The sequence below is a fragment of the Cervus canadensis genome, chromosome 29, assembly GCF_019320065.1.
Source record: "Cervus canadensis isolate Bull #8, Minnesota chromosome 29, ASM1932006v1, whole genome shotgun sequence".
Classification (NCBI taxonomy): domain Eukaryota; kingdom Metazoa; phylum Chordata; class Mammalia; order Artiodactyla; family Cervidae; genus Cervus; species Cervus canadensis.
In genome coordinates, this window is record NC_057414.1 from 3361848 (window position 1) to 3382901 (window position 21054).

At 38.5% G+C, this 21054-nt stretch overlaps 1 protein-coding gene across 3 annotated transcripts in view; it reads right to left on the reverse strand.

The window, feature by feature from the left end:
- EED (embryonic ectoderm development) overlaps nt 1–14396 on the reverse strand; it is a 30995-nt gene extending 16599 nt beyond the window's left edge. For 2 of the 3 annotated variants that reach the window (XM_043451698.1, XM_043451697.1), the window contains exons 1-6: nt 13664–14396; nt 8506–8658; nt 6511–6603; nt 3202–3267; nt 1754–1879; nt 1034–1115 (exon numbers count right to left, since the gene is read on the reverse strand). In XM_043451698.1, the coding sequence (XP_043307633.1) occupies nt 1034–1115; nt 1754–1879; nt 3202–3267; nt 6511–6603; nt 8506–8658; nt 13664–13777 (634 nt within the window). In that variant the 5' untranslated portion in view covers nt 13778–14396. Of the gene's footprint in view, nt 1–1033; nt 1116–1753; nt 1880–3201; nt 3268–6510; nt 6604–8505; nt 8659–10963; nt 11018–13663 lie in introns of all 3 variants that reach the window. The other variant, XM_043451699.1, reaches the window with a different exon arrangement.
- Nucleotides 14397–21054: the final 6658 nt, after the last annotated feature.

Here is a 21054-nt window from a genome sequence, read left to right on the forward strand (position 1 = left end):
GAAAAATGCTCTAACACAATGGGGGAAGAGCAAGGTTAAGAAACTGTGATATTAAAAGCAAGTAAGCCATTATGGTCTATGTTACTTGTAAAAGAATATCTGAGCCCAGTTACTGTAACAGAAGAGAAAAAGTTATGAGCTCTCTTCTTAGGTGTCTATTTCCAAACAAGCCTTGATAGTTGAAAAATCACACTGAGATATTTTTCATGTAAGAGTTTTAATTTGAGGATTATCTTTTAATATGGGGAGATTGTAGGGGTTAGGTTATAGGTGGGATAGCTGTTAAGAATACATTTGACTAGAATAATGTAGAAATGAAAAGAGAAAGGGCAATAAAAAACAGAAAAGTAGAAATAAGAACAACTTAAATCACTTTAGAGAGCTCAGAAGTGATTAAGAATGATTCAGAGGCCTGTCTGAACCCAAAATAAACTTACAATGCCAACACAGGCATACAGAGCAAGACAATGCTTTCTCTTTGTAAGGAAGGAAAACATTTAGAAGAGTTTATGCTAGATAACTTAGCATTTTAAGGAATCCTATAGGGAATCTTTTATAAAATAGAAGCTTTATATAGAGAGGCAAAAAAGAATTATGGATTTTCAGATACACTATTTCTTGTTACATGATTGGAAAGCATCAGATGATTTGCTAGACTACCTTCAAACTATTAAAAATGCTGCAACTTTGGTGACCTGCCATTAAAATTAATACAGTTTAGCATGATAATTCAATTGAGAATAAAGTTGTAGAACTATCATAAGGCAATATGGAAAATAAGGGTAACACACACCTAATTCTCAGTGTCAATTATTTTATCTACATCTTACATGAACAGTGTATTTCATTGTCTCCTTCTCCAGTTCCTGGTTTGGGGATGCTAATGTAGCCCAAGATTTTTCTAAAACTTACTTCTTTTTAAATTTGGAATTTTCCCTTAGATTAGTTTGTCCTGAAGTCAAACAAAACAAACAAACAAAACCCAACTCACTCCCAAATAAATACAACTTAAGGAAATGTTTGTTTCTCTTACCTTTACTTACTGACAGGAGAAGATTTGGATCTCTTGGGTGGAATTTCAGCTCATTGATAGCATTTCCATGGCCAACATAGTGCTATAATAAATTTAAGACATTTCAACTTTCATATAAAAATCAATAAATTCATTTTCATTAATCTTAGGAGAATGGAAAAATAATTTCACTTGTAGTAGTGGTTCTCAACCTTGGCAGCATATTAAAATCACCCAGCTTGAAGGGAAAATAAGATTTTCAAGTCCCATTTGCAGATATTCTGAGCCACAGCAAGGATTTAAAAGATTCTCAGGTGATTCTAATGTGCCCCCAAGGTTAAAGTGATTTGTAAAATTTCTTTTAGTATCAACTTCCAAGGTTTCACTTTTCAATTCTTTACAAAGTACCCTTGATTCCATACCCCTATTTAGGGGTTCTTGAAAAATGAGTTCACTCTTTTTAGTTATTGTTTATTTAGAGCTTCTCAGGATAAAGCAAAAGAACAGAAATGATTTAAACAGAAAACAGGGCAAAAGATAAAATTTTCTCATTTATTCTTTAATTTGCATTACCCAAATGTGACAAAGGTCTCAAAAGACTTGTCTAAAGGAAGCAGCAGGCAAAGTACAAACCAAATTATAAACTGCACAGAAATTGACTCTGTTTTAAACTCAACATGGCAAGTTTTCACAGATGTGCATTCCAAAAAAGCAGATCTACAATTTAACAAGAAAACCCACCTTTATGCACTGCATTGTTATGGGATTAATTATCCTAATTATGCCTCTAGATCCAGCGACGGCCAGCAAAGGATGGCTTGTATTGCTATCATATGTCCACGCACAAGTGTAAAAGTTTTCATCAGCCTAAGAAATTCCAGTTAAGAAATATAATTTGTTTTTTAAAGGAAACACATCAATGATCACAATAATGTCCAAAGAATTGTTGAAGCTCTCGACAAAGAAGTTCCCGTTTTTCTTTATACCATCAGGGTTGAAACAATGAAGATTTTAGGTCTAAAATCTATACCAAGTGATCAAACAAACCAATCCTTCCACTCAATTTTGATTACTATTTTGCTGTTTGTACAACTATTTACCTGTCTTTTGAAAGCAGCCACAGCCAATATGTAAATGAATAAGCATAGGTTGTATCCTCCCCAAAATTTATAAAAACAGCTGTCCAGGGGAAGGGATAGTCAAGGACTTTGGGAAGATTATGTACACACTGCTGTATTTAAAATGCATAACCAACAAAAACCCTTATATAGCACACGGAACTCTGCTCAACATTATGTGCCAGCCTGGATGAGAGTGAGGTTTGGAGGAGAAGGGATACATGGATGTGCATGGCTGAGTCCCTTCACTGTTCACCTGAAACTATCCCAACATTGTTAACTGGCTATTCCCCAATACAAAATGTCTTTGGTATGAAGAATAAGTAAATAAAATTAAAACAACAAAAACAAAACCAAAACCAGGTGTCTAGTTCCACAGGCTGTAATTTGCAGACCCTGGCTCTATCTCAATAACTCTATGTGCCTCTAGATAAAAATCAGTTAACTACTCAGTTTTCCACTTTTCCTGTGTGAGACTTCCCCAATACTGCCAAAGGTCACCTCCTTCCTTATCACCTAAGGGAAAACTAAAATGTTCTTTTTCTTACTTGCTAGGTTTTTCAAATGGATCTGGAAGAAATCTTAACAACAAGCTTTGACTGCTATATCCTTTGGCTTTCTTATTCTTAAAGCTTTCTTTTTCTTTATAAACCCATGTTTTACGATATTTCACTTCCTAAACAAACATGCTTATTTTTTTCCCTGTAGGCTCTGCTGACCAAATACTTGATATGACTGTCAGGCACAGCTTCTGATAAACCCAAACTCACCAATATCCCTGCCCTGAAATGATAAAAATATAAGCAAGGTCAAAGAAACAGGACTACTTTCCGCTATCATTTTCTATTACTGGCTTTCCCGCGCTCATCTCTAGCCACCTGTACTGTCCTGCCTCATGCCCACCCTGACAGTGGCTTCCCGGGATCAGGAAAACTAGATACCAAGAATCTCTTGGGTAACAGTGAAGGAACAGCATTGGATAAAGCTAAGAAAGTAAGGTACAGAAGTTTGGGGTACTTATTCAAAGTCAATTTCTTTGGCCAATGGTACCGAAAACCCAGGAAAGGATACATCAGCGTCCACGTAAGACTGCAGCAGCCGGATCTCTCCTTGTGAGTGACACTCATATAAGGTGACCTAGTGAAAGCAACACCACAGGGTTCATCTCAAACACAGAAACACATGCTCCAGCTTTGAACATACTTTATTTTACTGTGCAATGCAGTAAAAAAAAAAAGAACTTTTTAAAAATAACTTAAACAATACAGAAAACTATTAAAAAAGGAGAACTTTAAATTTAAGGAAATCATTATAAACCCTAATGCATTACATAATTTTCAGAGTATATTAAACACTGTGGTAATAATTTATGGTTTCTATTTCCAATGTTTTCAACTTATTCATATAATTGGACCAATTCTGCCAAGTAAATACAGTTGAGTACCTCACAGTAAAGTATAACTACTTCCTAAAACTGTGGTTTATCCTCTTTTTTGTTTTTTTTCGGTTGTGCCATATGGCTTGTAAGATCCCAGTTCCCTGACAGGGAACTTAGGCCCATGGCAGTGAAAGTGCAGAGTTCCAACCACTGGATCTCCAGGGATTCCTGTGGCTTATCCTCTTTAAAGTCTTTGGGTAGTTTTAGAGCATTTTTCATTATATAAAAGAAAATCTAATATTTGCCTCATGGACATTGTTCGTTATATATTAATTTCCTGTTGTACAGTGGCCATTTGTCATTTTCTAAAATTAATAACATATTTTTACTCAATTATGTACAGTGGTCCCTCAGTATCTGCAAGGGGACAGGTTCTAGGATGCCCACAGATACCAAAATCTGAGAATGCTCAAGTTCCTTGTATAAAATGGCACAGTATTTGCATATAACCTCACATAGCCTCCAGTATACTTGATCTTTAGACCACTAATACAGCGTAAATGCTATGCAAATAAAGGTGCCGGCACAAAGCAAATTCAAGTTTTGCTTTTTTGGAATTTTCTTTTCTGAATATTCTCAATCCATAGTTGGCTGAATCTGTGGATGTGGAACCCCGAGGATACAGAGGGCTTACTCTGTAATACTAAAATTTTTTTTAAACACTTTTTGATGTGGACCATTGTCAAAGTCTTCATTGAATTCTTTACAATATTGCTTGTTTTATGTTTTGGATTTTTGGCCCCAAACAATGTGGAATCTTAGCTCCCCAACCAGGGATAGAACTTGCACCCTCTGCATTGGAAGGCAAAGTCTTAACCACTTAACCACTAGGGAAGTCCCTGTAATACTACATTTTTAAACATTTCTTTCAATTTTTCTTACAGTTTAGTCATGTTAGCAATACTGTTACTAATTTTAATGTCTATAAGAACTCTATAAAAATCCTTTAAGTCACCAATTAATAAGATAATCTCTACATTAATATTTGCTTTATTTAAAAAAAAGAGGTACAAATAGCAGACTTTCTTATAATTCAATAACCTATAATTCAATGTCATTTTAAGTGAGACTAGGGATTCTTTTTGTAGAAAGCCTGGAACATTACAGTAGGCATTCTGAAGCACAAGTTATACTAATTCTAATTATACCAACATGACAATTAATAATAATGATGGTGAAGTTAGTGAAGTACGCTTATAGTGATGTCTTAAAAGTGAACTCAAATCAATTAATGGATTATATTCCCAATTTTTGGAAAAAAATAACCTTAATTTTTTCTTTGAACTGCATCAGGTTCCCTCTGAATCATTGTTTTTGAGCTACGTATCACCACATACATTTGGCTAAACATAAAAAAAAAAGCTGTTATCCAGGTTATCAACTTAAGTAGTGAGTTTCAAATTTTCAGAACTTTAACAACCAATAAAAGCATCTTCTCTGAATGCGGGGCAACTAACTAAGCCTGTGCGCCACAACTACTGAGCCTGTGCTCTACGGCCCAGATGTCGCAACGCTGAGCCCTCGTGCCACAGCTACCAAAGCCACAACGTTCCAGCCTCTGCTCCGAAACAAGAGAAGCCACCTCAGGGAGAAGCCTGTGCACCTCAACTATGCTCGCTGTAACTAGAGAAAAGCCCAGACAGCAACAAACACCCAGCAGAGCCAAATAATAAAATTATATATATATATAAAAACTTCTTTGAAGACTTCCAGGAAATTATTTAAAGCCACATTTTACTTTTCAGAAAACAGGAAGGATTTAGCCCAGAATAGATGCATGTATGTTTGTAAGATTTTCAAACTTTCAGAAAATTAAAAAAAAAAAAAAAGAAAAAAGTATGGAAATATGCTGACATCTGGAAAATACTCAGCTGACAACTCCCAGGTTGGTTTTGATTGAAAACAGAATACTAACATTAAAAACATAAATACAGGAAACAGTGCATTCAAAATCATGGTCTCTTATTTCTCTAACAAGCTTAGCACAATTACTAAAGAAACATAAGATTTAATTTCACTCAATTAAAATAAGAAGTTACAGAATAGCTCCCAGATTCACTTCCTTCCCTTCCCTTTTTGGGCTAAAGGTAAAGAAAGTGACTTTACTGTCAACCCATACCAGTTAGTCAATTTCCCCCATCTTTCTTTTTCCAAATACACCAATCTGTTTCTCCATTATTCCTCATAACTCCTAGTACATTATTAATGAACAACCAGAATGTGAGTTAATAAAAGACTTATTATTAGGAGGACAACTTTTCTTAAATGATTTTAATTTAACAGACTCCTGAGACTCCCCAGTAGGCACCAGGAATCTTCCTTTTTCCCATTCAAATTAGAAGTGAATGGAAATAAAGTCTTTGCGATCCACCTTTTCAGCCCCAGATTCAACTAAAGTTAATAACAGTTTACATGAAAACATGTCCACTATGGTTTTTTCCATGCATTCTCTCAGTTCATGATACTCTGGCTTCCTTAAATAAAAATAATTCAAAACAAATGTTTACTGTGTATAATTAAAATATTTTCAGTAACTATTATACAAATCCATTGGATTTATGCTTTGCATTTATAGAGAGCAACTAATTACATTTATTATTTTTAAGAAATCACAGACTTGTTACTCCAAGTTGACAAACAACTATTACAGTCACTTGGAAAAAGAAAAGTCAATTTTTTCAACCACTTAGAACAATATTTATGAAGACAAAGTATAAATAGAGACTTGTTTCATGAACAATTTTGTGAGTATATATGAAAAAAGATATATTTTCAGTCATGAATATTAATTTTTGACTATTTCTAGAATGTTTCATTTTTACATAAAGGAATGATAGTGTCAAATCGGCTATACAAAGTTTACTTCAAAATCATTGCACTTCAGTGTTACATTAATACCAGAGACTGATAAGCCAAACGCCAAACAGCCCCTTAACACTCACTCTGTTGCTTCCTACAGTTGCAAACACTAACGGATCTCCTTCTTTACTGTGCCAGTTAAACTGAACTCCAAACAATGGTTGATTATGATCTTCCTATAAAATAACCAAGAAATAAGAAAAATCAATATATTTAAAAAACAAAAAAGGCAGTAAACTGATCATTACCATTAAAAACCTTCCCTTCCCCAAAATGCAAGCTGCAATTTTATGTATCATACATAAACTGACTTCTGACACTTAAAAGATACGTTAGTCCAGTTTTCACATTTTAAAATACTGGTACATGATGATACTACGTAACAATTAAAGGCTTAGAGGTTAGGTAACAAGTATACATCAATGAAAATAATAGATGCTCTCTATCTTCTTAAACCCAAATGCCATGCTTTTTAATCAAAATATAATGGATAATTGTGACAAATGCATTTAATCTCTTAGGACACAATTTATTTTTCTGAAATAACAAATAAACTGAGTTAATACAGTTTCTCCAGTACTCATTAAACGTTTTCTGGTTGAATTCTTCCCTTGTGAAGTGAAGAAAATTGACTCCATTCAAATCACTGCTTTCCATTAGTTCTACAGAAACAATTTTAAATTACTTTGAATTTGGATCCTAAAAGAAAAACCACCTAAGAAGTTTTACAACGAACAAGAACACTTGAAAGTGGGGCCAGGGAGGCAGCGGGCTGTACCTCCAGTTATCAGGAGGTTGTAAGGAGGCAGTTTCTTGGTTTTTAACTGGAACAGGACTGACTAACAAGGGTGTGCTAGTTTCAGGTGCACACCAAAGAGACTCAGCCACACACACACACCCCCATTCTTTTTCAAACTCTTTTGCCATCTAGGTCACCACAGAGTACGGAGCAGAGTTCCCTCTGCTAAAAGTATTCAGTTCTGCTCATAAAGTTATTTCTCAGCCTTAGGATTTTACTGGCAATTTCCTGATATTTAACAGTAACTTTCATATTCACTTTAAGGCACTTTAAAGTCTGACAACATTCATTTCTTATCCTTTAAAAAGCCACAGTTTTAAGCTTTGGAAATATTTAATCAAAATAATGCAGTTCAAACCACTTTCCAAATATACTACGTAAAAATAAGTTAATATACCTAAATATTAACATGAAACTACAAAGAGACACTTTGCTTTAGAAGAAAAACACACACACAAAAACACTGAGATTAATTTCTCTCCTTTTAAGAGTATAATTTGACACACAGAGCAATGAATTTTGCTTCCTAAATAGGAAAATAATTTCCATACGGCCATAGCTTCTTATGCTTTTCAAAGACTTTAAAGGATATTTAGATATTTTAAAAGAATCTAACATATGCACAAGACACTATAATGTATATTTTTGCTCAGTATAGGAAAAACATCCCCAAATTAAAAAAACAGGAAATGAATGAATATATAAGACACTTAAAATAAATGTCAGTAAACATTTTTAAAAAATAAAGACTATTGAGAAAGACAGTAATCTAAATAACTCCAACCTATTATTTCTCCCAAATATTAACTATGCAAAACAAATTTTCATTTATACCTTTTTTCTTGAAAACAATTACAAATAAGAGTTAAATTTTTAAAGACTGAACAAAGTAAGACATCTGTTTCAGTTTATGTTAACTCAAAGTTAATAAGTCACATTCAGTTCTTTTCAGTAACAGGTACCAGAAAATGGCTTACGCTTTTAAGTTTTACCAATATATGAAGAGTAACATTTCTGGAAATCAATAAAAATAATAAAGAAAAAACAGATGCAATACTAATACTAGGTACTACCCATTTAAAACAAACAAAAAAAGCTAAACAAATGTGGAACGGATTATAATTATGTGGTCTGCCCTACAACAAAGCCTTCCAATTATTATAATTTTAAAATATTTTTAACTTGACAGAGAACCTTGAGCATAAAATGTTTACCATTGAGAACCCTGCAATTCTGGAACCCTGCATTCAGCCCACAGTTCGTGTCTTTCTCCACATACCTTGAGACTATTTACACATTTGAAAGAATATTTGCATTTCTTTGATTTCCATTTTCCCTTTCCCCAACTCTTCCTTCCAGGTGCGTTTGGCGTATTTGTAGGTGTATCAGGGCGTTCTGTGTTGGTACCGCTTTCTATACTGACAGCATCATCCTATAAGCAGCAAATCAGAAAAAACTATATGAAACAGCAATACTGTACTTAAGAAAAGACTTCAAAAAAAAAAAAAAGAAATGACTTCAAACTGGAAAGCTGCTGACCAGCCTAAAAGAAGTAATTAAGAAATCCTGCAAGAAATGAAAAAAATGTATTCCCGCAAATGCATTAGGATTTGTGGATGTTTGCTATTTCAGCAAAAATGTAAACAAAAAACGAATCCTGATGATGCTAATGGTAATAATACTGCCTTTAAATAACAAGGCACTGGTTTGTGCCAGCCATGACACTATACTGCCTCATTTCATCTTTACTGCTCTTCATACAAGGTACTGTTAGATAAGAAAATGTTGCTTAGACAGCCTAGGTGGTGTCTTGCTGGTTGGTTGCTGGGATTGAAAACCAGAGCTTCTGGATTTGAAAACCAGATTTGACTCCTCAATCTGACTGACCTACATGTCCTCATAGACTGCTTACTGCTCAGTTTGGAGTATGGCAAGGGGTGGCTGTTTGAGGCCAGTGTGTTAGTACTTCCTATTTTAGATGAAAATCCTGATTTTCATTCAAACTCTGCTTATTTATAACACTTAAACCATTTAGAAATTTTTTAGGTTCTACATATTATGTGCTATTTACCAGTGAAATCTGACTCATGGCTCTAAAATACTCATGATTCAGAGTTCCAGAAGCTCACTATAAAGTAAAATCTTCCCAAATGTAGAAGTGACTAGAAACCTTTAAAATTCACCTAATTTATATCCTGTCTCCTGTCCACAAGATATATGAATGGTCCTCTACTCTCCGAAGAGGATTTCACTACTTCTTCCAATTACACATTCCAAAGTGTTCTTTGGAATAAAGAGATTTATTTAAACCTGTATCACCTTAGGGCAGTAGCTACTAAATTCATTCCAGAGGAAGCTTTTTTCATGGAGTGCCACTAACATCTATGAGAACACAGACTAGAAACCATCACCCTAGGGGCTATTTTTAAATTATTGCTTCCTAAAGTTAGTTTTACGATATTACAGAATGTTAAAAATTCACTAGAATATAAAAAAGTATATTAAAAATTCACATTAATTTGCTTAAAACCTGTAAGGTATTATATGGTAGTTCTTAGGGGTGGCTTCCAAAACTTCAAATGGTTCATACCAAAATGAAATGCTTTCAAAAAGTACACAAATTATTCTAAGACTATAACGGGAAAAAGGGAATGGAGTGGATAGATGGCACACGGTAGTGCTCAATATCTAGACTGTAACTTAATGTAAACACAATCAGCTTTTAGATACATAAAATACAAAACTATATTTATTGAGTTCAGTTCCTAGGTTGAAATCACTGGTTTTAAATCTTCATTTCTTCCTTTCAGTTGAATTTACATAGTTAAAATCTAGTGTAGAAAACAATTTTGTGTTTCACTTGGAAAACTTCATGTCTACCACACACTATTCTTCCATGTTATCAGATTCTAGTCTGCTTCACTGCCTTTGAACAATCTTACATCTCTTACACTGTGGACAGCCAAAGGCAGAGGTTCAAAATGTCTTCCCTTTCATTCTGAAGAAAAGTTTTTGTCTCCATTTGCCATTTCATCTCTACATTCCTTTCATCTGTATAGTTTGTACTGTGTGACTTAAACTTCACCAGTTCCCTTACATGAGTAAAATAAAATGTTTCTGAAAATTATCTTTTAACACTTGAGAAATGAAACAATACAATGGTTAGACATTTATTCACCAGCTTCTTTCCACCCTGGCTAAAAATTCAACTGCTAATCAAAAAAACATAGTAAATAACTGGGGCACATTACACACACACATACACACACACACACACCTTTTAACCATTTAATTTACACACACACCTTTTATCCATTTAATTTACCCATCTCCTCAAATAGGCAAATAAGATAGAATCAAATGGAAATGCAATACACTCACAGTGCTTTCATTTTATTTGTAAATTCAAACCTTGCCTGAGCATCTTGTATGTGCACAAGCTGATTTCCACCTTGACACCTCCTCCTCAAAGTATAGAATGGTACTGTGTAACAGACATGGCACTACCACCTTCATTTGCTCAACAAGGAAACAGGGATAGTAATTTGTCCCTTGATCTTGCCACAGGTTCCTTAAGCAAAAGTCAAGTCTTCAGATTCAGCCTTCTGATTTTACTACCAGGCAACAATCAGTATTCTTTCAGAGGCCAATTATGCTGCACTTATATGAAAAAGTTAATAAAATGGCAGATACATACACAATGAACTTAAAATAGGTCAGATATTAACTACACTTACTGTGCTGATCATTCCGCAATGCAAATACTGAATCATTATGTTGTGCACCTAAAACTAATAACATAATGTTATTAGTCAATTATATCTAAATTTTAAAAAGTTTAACGTCCTATCAGTTCTTTGATTCACTTTAACAATATCAACTGCTGAGATTACCGTAACTCCAATTTACAAATACCACATTCTTTCCTCCACTTGCCTTTGGCCTTCCTGTCATTATTTGGCTCCCTCAAAAGTTAAACCACTGCCCTTATTAGCTTTTTCTGAATTCATTTTTATACAGAGTTCTCTACTCCCTTCCTTTACTGCTTCTCTTAACCTATGTCCTAGATATGGGTCCCTGGATGGAATTCAGAGGGCCTGTGAACTTACGCAGTTGAATAAATTCATAAATAAATTTAAGATTGCATCTTAGTTTTCACATTTTTAACTAAAATCTATTACTTCCTTCTATTATAATACAGGCAGTATACGTACTAATGTTAGTGTAGCTGTAACCTTCTCAGCAAAGGAAATCAAGAATTTTTATATTCCATTATAGTTGTTGCAGATCTCAAAAGCTGTCTATACCCATCAGTACTATCAGTCATTGTGAGGTCTAGTTACTTAATGTAATAAAGAAGTACTTTATTAAAACAAACCTGAAATTTGTTTTAAAACAATTTTATAACTTTCTTATAATTTTATCATTGATTTTGTTTGTAATCTTATATATTGTATTTTATACATTTGAATATATTACTCTGAAGTTTCACAGGATTCATTAAAGTGTCCAAGGCAGAGAAAAGGTTAAAAGTCGCCATCTAAAGGAAGGAACCAAAACAAAGGCTTAGTCCAACCATGTAGCTCTGAATAGTTTCAATATGCATCAAAGAATACATTCCTCTTAAGGGTCTGTAAAAACAAAATAACCTTTCAATTTATTTAGTTCCCTGAAATTTTCCTCAGTCTAAATTGGGTATTGACATCTTCATTACATTTCTGCCTGATAAATATCTGGAAGGACCAGAAACACAAGCCTAGATAATGTGATAACAAAATAAGGAGTAATAATTAAATAACACTTGCATGGTATTATGAACGGGGCATTTGGTTCAGCACTTTACCTACATTATCTCATTTAATCCTCACAAACATCCCATGAGGTAAATACCGTTATTATCCCCATTTTTAAGATAAAAATCCAAGGAAACTAGATAAAGTACCTAGATCAAGCAACCGGTAAAGCAGTAGAGTGGCGAATTTTAATCTAACACCTGGATCCAGGTTGTGCTCCTAGTCACTAATCTAATCTGCCAAGAGAAATTTTAAGAGAAGGTGGAAATAGATTCCAACAGCTGAAGTGAAGAGGGTCGAAAGTGTTAGATCCTAATATATAATAAGACTGGAAAGCACAAACAGGAAAATAAAAAGATTTAAAGTAACAATCAACACCTATTAAGCCTTTCAGATTATTCAAGTCCAAATCCCACAAACTGACAACCCCCCAAATACCTTTCCTCTATCTGCAAAAAATTCTTTCCCATCTGTTCAGTGAAAATTTTGGTCTTGATACCATGCCATACATGTGCTTCAGTCGGTGTGTAATATATACCATTTATTCTTAAAACTAGGCAAACTGAGAAAAAGAACTTACACCACCCTTCTATAATACTTCAGAACACATTCCCTCGGAAGGTTCACATTTTAGAGTATCATCTCCGAATGAACCGTCGAGACATTTTTTCCTGAACTTATTGGATATAAACTTAAAACATGAAACGGAAAATTAAGGTCAATTCGGTTATCACTGGCGTCTCACATAAACACAGTGGGGTCAACTGTTGGGACGGACTAGGGTTATGACTATTTAAAAAAAGTTTAAAAAAAAAAAAAAAACTGATTCCAGAGCGCCTTTACACATGCGAGACCACGAGCCTACACCTAAAGCCATCTACCTTTACCACCGTTGCCTAGTGTCTTCCAGGTTGTCCCCGTTATCCCAGTGAAAACCGACGGAAGACTAACTGTCCCTTCTCATTCCTTCCTCAAGAGTCGCTCCCCCTCCGACTCTGGAGACGACTCTCGCAGCTCTCCTTCTCCAGAAGTGAGGCCGACTGTCAGGCGCACCCCTTCTCCACAGATGAGACAGGAGCAAACACAAAAGCCCCTTTAAGAGAGTCACCGAAATCCCTGACGTCGGAGATCTACTCTTCCCATCCTGGACAGCCAGGAAGGGTCTAAGGAGGACACGGTCCCTAAATCCCTTTTTTTAAAAGTCCGTAACACACGCTGGCCCCTCCTTCCAACTGTCTTAGGGGAAAAAAAAAAAAAACAAAAACACCTCTAACTTGTCTTTTAAACTACTGGAATCTCAGATCCGCACTTTCCCCCTCAAGGCCCAAACTCTCCTCCTCCACACAAAACGGTCTCAGGGCAGACCCCCTCCGACCCTCCGCCACCAAGCTCTGGCCCCAACCACACTCTCCTTCGCGAAGTTTCCTTTCGCTCTCGGCGCCCCAGCTCAAAAAAATCCCCTCAGAGACGAGTTCGATTTTCTCCTCCACGCCCGCGTTTTCCTCAGCAGAGCGGTGACACCTCTCCCTCCCCCCACCCCACCTTACCACAGCCGCCCGCCCGCCCCCGCGCCCCCAGTTTAAAAAGAATTGAAAACTTTGACGGCCAAGTCCCGTCCGGACTGCCCCGGGGGGCTGCGCTCACATTCTCGTCTCCAGAGAGGTCCGGGTTGCTATTCTCGTCGCTGCTCAGCTTCTGCTTCTTGGCCGCAGGCATGTCTGTTCCCGCCGGCACTGTCGACACTTCCCTCTCGGACATATTCCTCCGCCTCCCTCCAGGTTCCTGCCGCCGGGGGCGGGGCCTCCGCCACACCGCCGTCAAGCAAGCCCGGCCAGAGCTTGCCGCAAAGCTGCCGCCGCCGCCACCGCCGCCGCTCCCCCCACTGTCGCAAACCGCGCCCAGCCGCCGAGGCGGGCGTGCGTGCGACCCCGCCACACTGCTGAAAAAGGGGCGCGCGCGCGCGCGCCCTCCCGCGCGGCTTCCCGGGTCCTTCCCTGTCCCCGCTCCCGTCTTGCCCTCTTCCCGCCGCCCTCCCGGCAGTTTGCACGGAGCGGGTGTGGGATCCGTCGGCTTCCGAGGGCAGTTGTTTCCAACGTCCCCCTTCCCCGCGACCGCCCTGTAAAAGGAGAGGCGGAACTCTGAAGAAGGGGTACCCCCTCACCCCCTTCCTCCTTCCAGAGACGATTCAGCCGCAATTGGCCCAATCCTTCGATCCCCCGACCCCGCTGCGAGGACTCGAAAGTCTGTGGAATGGACGGGCCGACTCGGGTCCCGGGGGACGGGGGGGACCAGACGAGAAGTCGCCTCACGGTTCGTGCGTCTGTGCCGAGTGTTCGTCATCTTGAACTCGAGGAGTAACGCTGTCACGTTATGCGCGGAACTGGTCACCACCTCACTTGCGGTTGAGAACAGAAATTCAAAAACTGTAGAGAGCCTCGCGCCTGCCTCCCCTGCCAGGCGAATGGAAGGTGCCCGCTAACAGGTGCGCATGCGCCGGGGCGTGTGCTCGCGCTTGGTTGTCCGGGCCCGCCTCCTCCAAGCCCCTCCTCTTGGAAATCTTGTTTTCCAACCAGGTAGTCTTCCACCGGGTGTCCGTGGCCAAGGATGGGTCTCAAGGCACCACCCAATCGTCGTCCCCTGAGTGCGTCCTGATTTCTTGATGAATACTTATTCTGGTGAATATTGATCGCAAGGAATGATTATCCTCGTCCAGTTAGTGCCAATATTGGATAGGGCTTAAGTAGGAATACCCTAAAATTATAATTCTAGGCTCCTTTGAATTACATTCCAAAGTGCTTCCTTTAGTTCTTAAAGAATGTTAACGGCCCTGAACAATGCCAAGGCCTGAAAAGCAATGTTCACCTCCAAGTATGTATGAGACTGAGAGACTTAAATGACGGACAATTATTTTTTGGGCATGATTTTGACAAATTATTGGAGAAGTCAACAAAAACTGTGATGTTTTACAAAAATGTTTGTGTTATGTCTGGGCTCTTGACAGGTGCCAAGTGCATTGGTGAGCCTCGTGTAAGAAACGAAAGTCAGCTCCCTCTTATCTGCCTCTTTGGGAACTTAGCTGTGACTGCTTACATTTCTGGCCATATTGTCCTCATCTGTAGAAATGACGATAAAAGAAGGGACCTAACATTTCTTGAGCACTACTGGATAGTATCTACTTTTTTGTGTGTTCTAGATCTCATTACATCACCTGTGAGATAAACAGTAGAAGAATGCCCTATCCATAAAATTCTAGTGTCCTTGAACTTCTTCTGCATGATGCCTTAACATACTGCAGATTGCAAGTCACTTCTTTTGGAGACAAGGAGAGAATTCTTGAGAATTAGAAAGGGAAGGCAGAGGCAGGGCAAAATTTAGATATTTTTGTAATGAAGATTCAAGAAAAATTAAGGAAGCTGAAAAAGTTTGGATTTAGTATAGTACTTGCACTTACTTGTTGAACTGCTAATGTGCCAGGCACTACTAAGCAGTTGGTGAGAGAGAGATGAGACTAGTAAGTATGGAGTCCCCACTGAGAAATAAGATGTGCCTTGTTTGACATGTTCATGGGCAGAGACAAACATACCCCGTTTATCTGTTGAGAAGGATGTTTGTGAAATATAGTCCTACAAATAAAAGGGTAATCAACTAAAGCAATTCCAATCCAAATTGCTCTTTGTATCTGGGATCAGTGGGAGCTGGGAAGTGGGAATCAACTTCTACTCATAAAATTTAAAAAGTGCTGAACGACTGTGAAACTCAATGGTGTCGTTTCAGGGGGCTCCAAAGAGCTCAGTACCACAGTCCTTTATGTCTCAGCACAGGAAGAATTTAGTGAGAGGCAAAGTGATGAATAAATGATTTGTTAGAATAGGACGCTTGTGATGTTTACAAGCAGGTGGGCGAGGGGGTGCTGTGCCCTGAGTACTTACTTAGTGGGTTACATTTTTATAGTCAGAGGAAGAGAGGGGAGGAGGAAAAGACCTTCTTTGTCTTTCTTGAGTAGACCTCATGCTTCCATCAGTTCCTCCTCCAGGTAGGACAGGGAGGTTTTCTTGTCCTTACATGGTCAAGCTAGGTCCAGAGTTGTTGTTTTTTATGTGTGCAGAATATGTCCTAAGGATCATTAACCTATTGAGCTCACTGGGCAGGATTTCGGCCTCACGCCACCATTGTTTTATTGTTTTGAGTCATGCATTGTGCTTCTAGTGCATGGTTTTGTTGCTAAGCAAGCCTGCTTGGTTTTGTGGTTAAGTAAATGTGCTTTCCTGAGTAATCATTAATTTATGGGGTCTCCCGTATTTTTTCCTACTTACAATCCCCTAGCGGGATTAGCTATTTAATCACCTACTTTGTCCCTTTACTCTGTCCCTTTCATTTGGATAAAGGACACATATGGAAGGAAAATGTCTTTCAGCATTCATGATAGCCATAACAAAACAAAAATATTTTTAAAGAGTTTCGTTAAAACTTGGAGGGATATTTTTAAAGGTTTGTCCAATGAATCAGAGTTAATAAATAGACATTAGTTAATAGTCATTGTCGCTAATGTTAAAAAATTATTCTGACGCTTGTTAAAACAGGAACTTTATTCAGTACTATCATGATAAATGTCAAGACTGTCAAAGTAGGAGAGAGAGAGGGCTCAACTCTGAATACAGCAAGGGTAGGTGGGGATTTATAACCAAGGAGAAGAGTAGGGGGTGAAGGAGTTAGACATGTCACTTGCAATATGTTGCTTTGGTATATTTTTTAACATTTATATATAAATATATATTTATTTGGCTGCGCTGAATCTTGGTCTTGACATGCAGGACCTTCAGTCTTTGTGGTGCCTGTGAACTAGTTGGGGCATATGGTATCTAATTCTCCAAACAGGGATTGAACCCCAGGCCCCGGCACTGGGGCTTGGAGTCTTAGCCACTGGACCACCAGAGAAGTAATAATTGTGAGGTGAAGACACTTTGAAAAACAGACTTCTCCAAGCTCCACTTGTCTGCCTAAAGACAGTCCTCCAAAAGGAACTGAACTGTCATAAATTCCCTCCCTAGGAATTTCAGCAATCAGGGAAGATTGACTGTAGTCACCAAAGAAGAGACTAGAAGTCAGGACTCAACACCACACCCAGAGAAATTTTGCAACACACTATCATTACCTCCCCTCTATTCTGAGCCCATTCATCTTTCTAAAACATTACTCTTGCCCAAGTAGCATACACCTCCCTTCCCCTTTCCCCTACTAAGATTGTTATAAGCTCTCAAAGATGACTGCTTTTTTAGATACTCAATTTTTCCCCCATGATGCCCCTGTGCATGTGTTATTAAAAAATAATAAATTTATATACCTTTTATTTTGGTAACTTGCTTGCTTATAGTTTCTTAGGCATAACTATCAAACCTAAAAGGTTAGAGGGAAAGTCTTTCCTCCCCTACAGAGAAGTTGGTGGATGGAGATTTGCTAAAGGAGACATCAAGAATAGGGGGATTCTTCCTAATCCAGCTCACCAGGGTTATCAGATATCAAACCTGGATAATTCTTTCTAAACCAACTTAGCAGAATTCTTGCGAAAACTGAGTTAGGAAAGTCCTAGGATAAGGTCTAGTTGAGGATAGGGCTCAGAGGAGCCTGATTAATGTTTAATTAAAGAGTCTTTAGTCAGGCTCCTCTGAACCCTCTTCTAATTCAACATATAGAATATCACAGGTATGCTATTTAGAGTGCTATTCTTCTGATATTAGTTTAATAAATGCAAAAGGCTAATTACCTATTAAAATCAAGTTTTTCAATACTGAATTCTCTTACTGGGAAAGATTTCAGAAACCATCACAGTTGGAGAGGTCTTACTACCTACATTTTACAAATGTGGAGGTAATTCCCTGGTGATCCGGTGGTTAGGACTCCAACCTGCTGAGGGCCCTGGATTCAGTCCCTGGTCTGGGAACAAAGATCCAGGAAGCCGTGCGGTGGCCAAAAACAAGACAGATGTGTAGAGCACACACATGCTCGTGAATTGCTCATTCATGTCTGATTCTTTGCAAGCCCATGGACTGTAGCTCGCCAGGTTACTCTGTCCATGAAATTCTCCAGGCAAGAATAATGGAGTGGGTAGCCATTCCCTTCTCCAGGGGATCTTCCCAACCTAGGGATCAAACCCGGGTCTCCTAAATTGCAGACAGATTCTTTCCCTCTGAACCACCAGGGAAACCCCATGGAAAGAATAGTTCAGTGTAATTAAACAAGTTGCCCATAAGCACACGCCTCTTCCAAATGATAGAGCTACAGATCCTAATCAAGTTTGGTTGATTGGAAAGTACTTCTGCCTCAAGATGAAGGACCCCAGGCAACTCTAGATATGTGTATTTCTACTTAGAGAGCTTGATATCTAGAACACACATTCTTTTACACACCACTGAAGAATGTGAGAAGGCTGTCTCACTTGGGTCAGAAAGAGGAGGTAACTGGAGAAACAGGAAATTCAAATGAAGTTTGAAGTTTTGTTAATAATTATGTGTTCCAATTTCTTAATTTTGGAAAGTGTACCGTGGTAATGTAAGATGTTAATGAGAAAAACTTTACAACTTTTCTGTAAAATTATCCCCTATGAAAAACCTTATTTAAAAAAAAGAAATCTGTCTCATATCAGACTGTTGAGAACTCAGGTCAGAAATACCCGTTAACCTTCAAATAAGTACTTGATCTATTTTGGAAAACATTCAAAGATTGTTTATAAAGAATGAAATTTTTTCATAGCCTCCTTTTTTGTTGCCTTTTAGTATTTTGTAAGCTTCATATCAGGAAATGAATTTCAAAAGCTAAATTAAATCCTTACCATTTCAATTGGAGTCTATTTCTCATTCATTCAACATTTTTTGTCTCTTTTGCTTCATAAATAGCAGCTGTTCATCATCGCTCAGGCAGTGTGTAATCAGATGCTTGCAGATCCACTTTTCTAGGAAAAAAACATCATATGGCTTCTTTGAACATTTTAAAGTCAATCAGGAGGAATTTACTGAATGTCATTTATGTGCAAAGCAGTGTGGTAACTGTAGGGGAGAGTTGGGGAGGGAAAAAGGGAAAATAAGAGGATCTACCTAGTCTTCCAACAATGAAAAATGTCTCATGCATTTCAGAAATATTTGCTGAGTGCTCCCTTATAGCTCAGTTCGTAAAGAATCTGCCTGCAGTGCAGGAGACCTGGGTTCGATTCCTGGGTCGGGAAGATCCCCTGGCGAAGGAAATGGCAACCCACTCTAGTATGCTTGCCTGGAGAATCCCATGGACAGAGGAGCCTGGCAGGCTACAGTCCATGTGGTCACAAGAGTCGGACACGACTTAACGACTATACCACCACCACTGTGTGCCAGGCCCTGTTCTAGGTGCTGGAAATACTCGATAATAAATAAAACTAGACAGTGTCCTAATGTCATAGAGCTTACTGTGTAGTGGGGGAAATAAACATTAACCAAATATTCACTCAGAGAAAGGTAAAACTACAACTGTGAAGTACTATGAAGAGAAAGTACAAAACCTGGACTGCTGTTAGTCTCTATAATGTCTTTGTGCTATTTTTTAAGAGGCACTTCCATAGGCAGAAACAACCCAGCTTGACAAGCAGACTGTGCCTCTGATGAATTAGAAAAAGGCAGCCCTTCGGCCAGGTGACACAGCCTTGATCTTTGTGCAAGGCATTGTAAGTGGACTAAAGTAGATTTCAGCCACCATTACCTCAGCTGGGAACAGTTCTTTACATGAATAACCTGCACAAGTGTACACAGCAGCCCTCCAGAAGGTTCCATGGACACACAATTAAGTAGGATTTGGTAAGGTTTCCCTGCAAAACAGGGAATGAGAACTGAAGGAGAATGGGAGTTAACCAGGTGATAAGAAAGACCAAGCAACATTCCAGGAAGGAGTAACAACATGTGCAAAGGCCTTGGGGCAGGAGAGTAATGTATACCATCGGGAAACTGGAAGATCACTGCTGGAGAAGGACAGAAAGTAACAGGAGGAGTGGAGACAGATAAGGTTAGAGAAAGTAGGGAGCGGGTCAGATCCTGTGGGACCTTGTAGACCATCTTAAGACTACAATGTAAAAATAGATCTCCTGCTGATAAGACTCATACAGAAAGAATTCAAAGGGCATTAATTTATTTCATCTTAATTTTTTGTTGGTATTGCATTTAAATGCAGCAAAATTCACAGATCTTCAGCACACAGCTTGATGAGTTTTAACATAAGCATATACCCATGCAGTCTGCTTTCCTCCTGCCTCTTTCTGTTCAAACCCCCACCCCACCCTCCAGGGAAAACACTATTATGGATTTGTGAGCCTTATATTGGTTTTGCCTATTCTAGAACTTCATGTAAAAGGAAAAATTCTTTTGTCTCTGACTGCTTTTTATTTTGTTTATTTATTTATATTTGACTGTACCGGGTCTTTGTTGCTGTGCAGACTTTTCTCTAGTTGCAGGAGTGGGGGCTACTCTCTAGTTACAGTGTATGGACTGCTCACCGCAGTGGCTTCTCTTGTTGCAGAGCATGGGCTCTAGGGCACAAGGGCTTCAGGAGTCGCGGCTCCTGGACTCTAGAGCACACAGACCTGGTAGTTGTGGCACACAGGCTTAGTTGCTCTGAGACTGTGGAATCTTCCTGGACCAGGGATTGAACCCTTGTCCCCTGCACTGGCATGTGGAGTCTTAACCACTGGACCACTAGCGAAGTCCTGTCTCTGACTTCTTTTGCTCGGCATAATGCTTTTGAGATTTATAAATGGTGTTAATTACCTGGATCGTCATTGTTGTTTAGTTGCTAAGTCATGTCCGATTCCTTGTGACCCCATGGCCTTCCAGGTTCCTCTGTCTGTGGGATTCTCCAGGCAAGAATACTGGAGTGGGTTGCCATTTCCTTCTTCAGAGGATCTACCTGACCCAGGGATCAGACCCACATCTCCTGCATTGGCAGGTGGATTCTTTACTACTGAGCCACCAGGGAAGCCCAGTTATCTGAATCAGTGGTTCCCAAACTATAAGAGGCCGTCA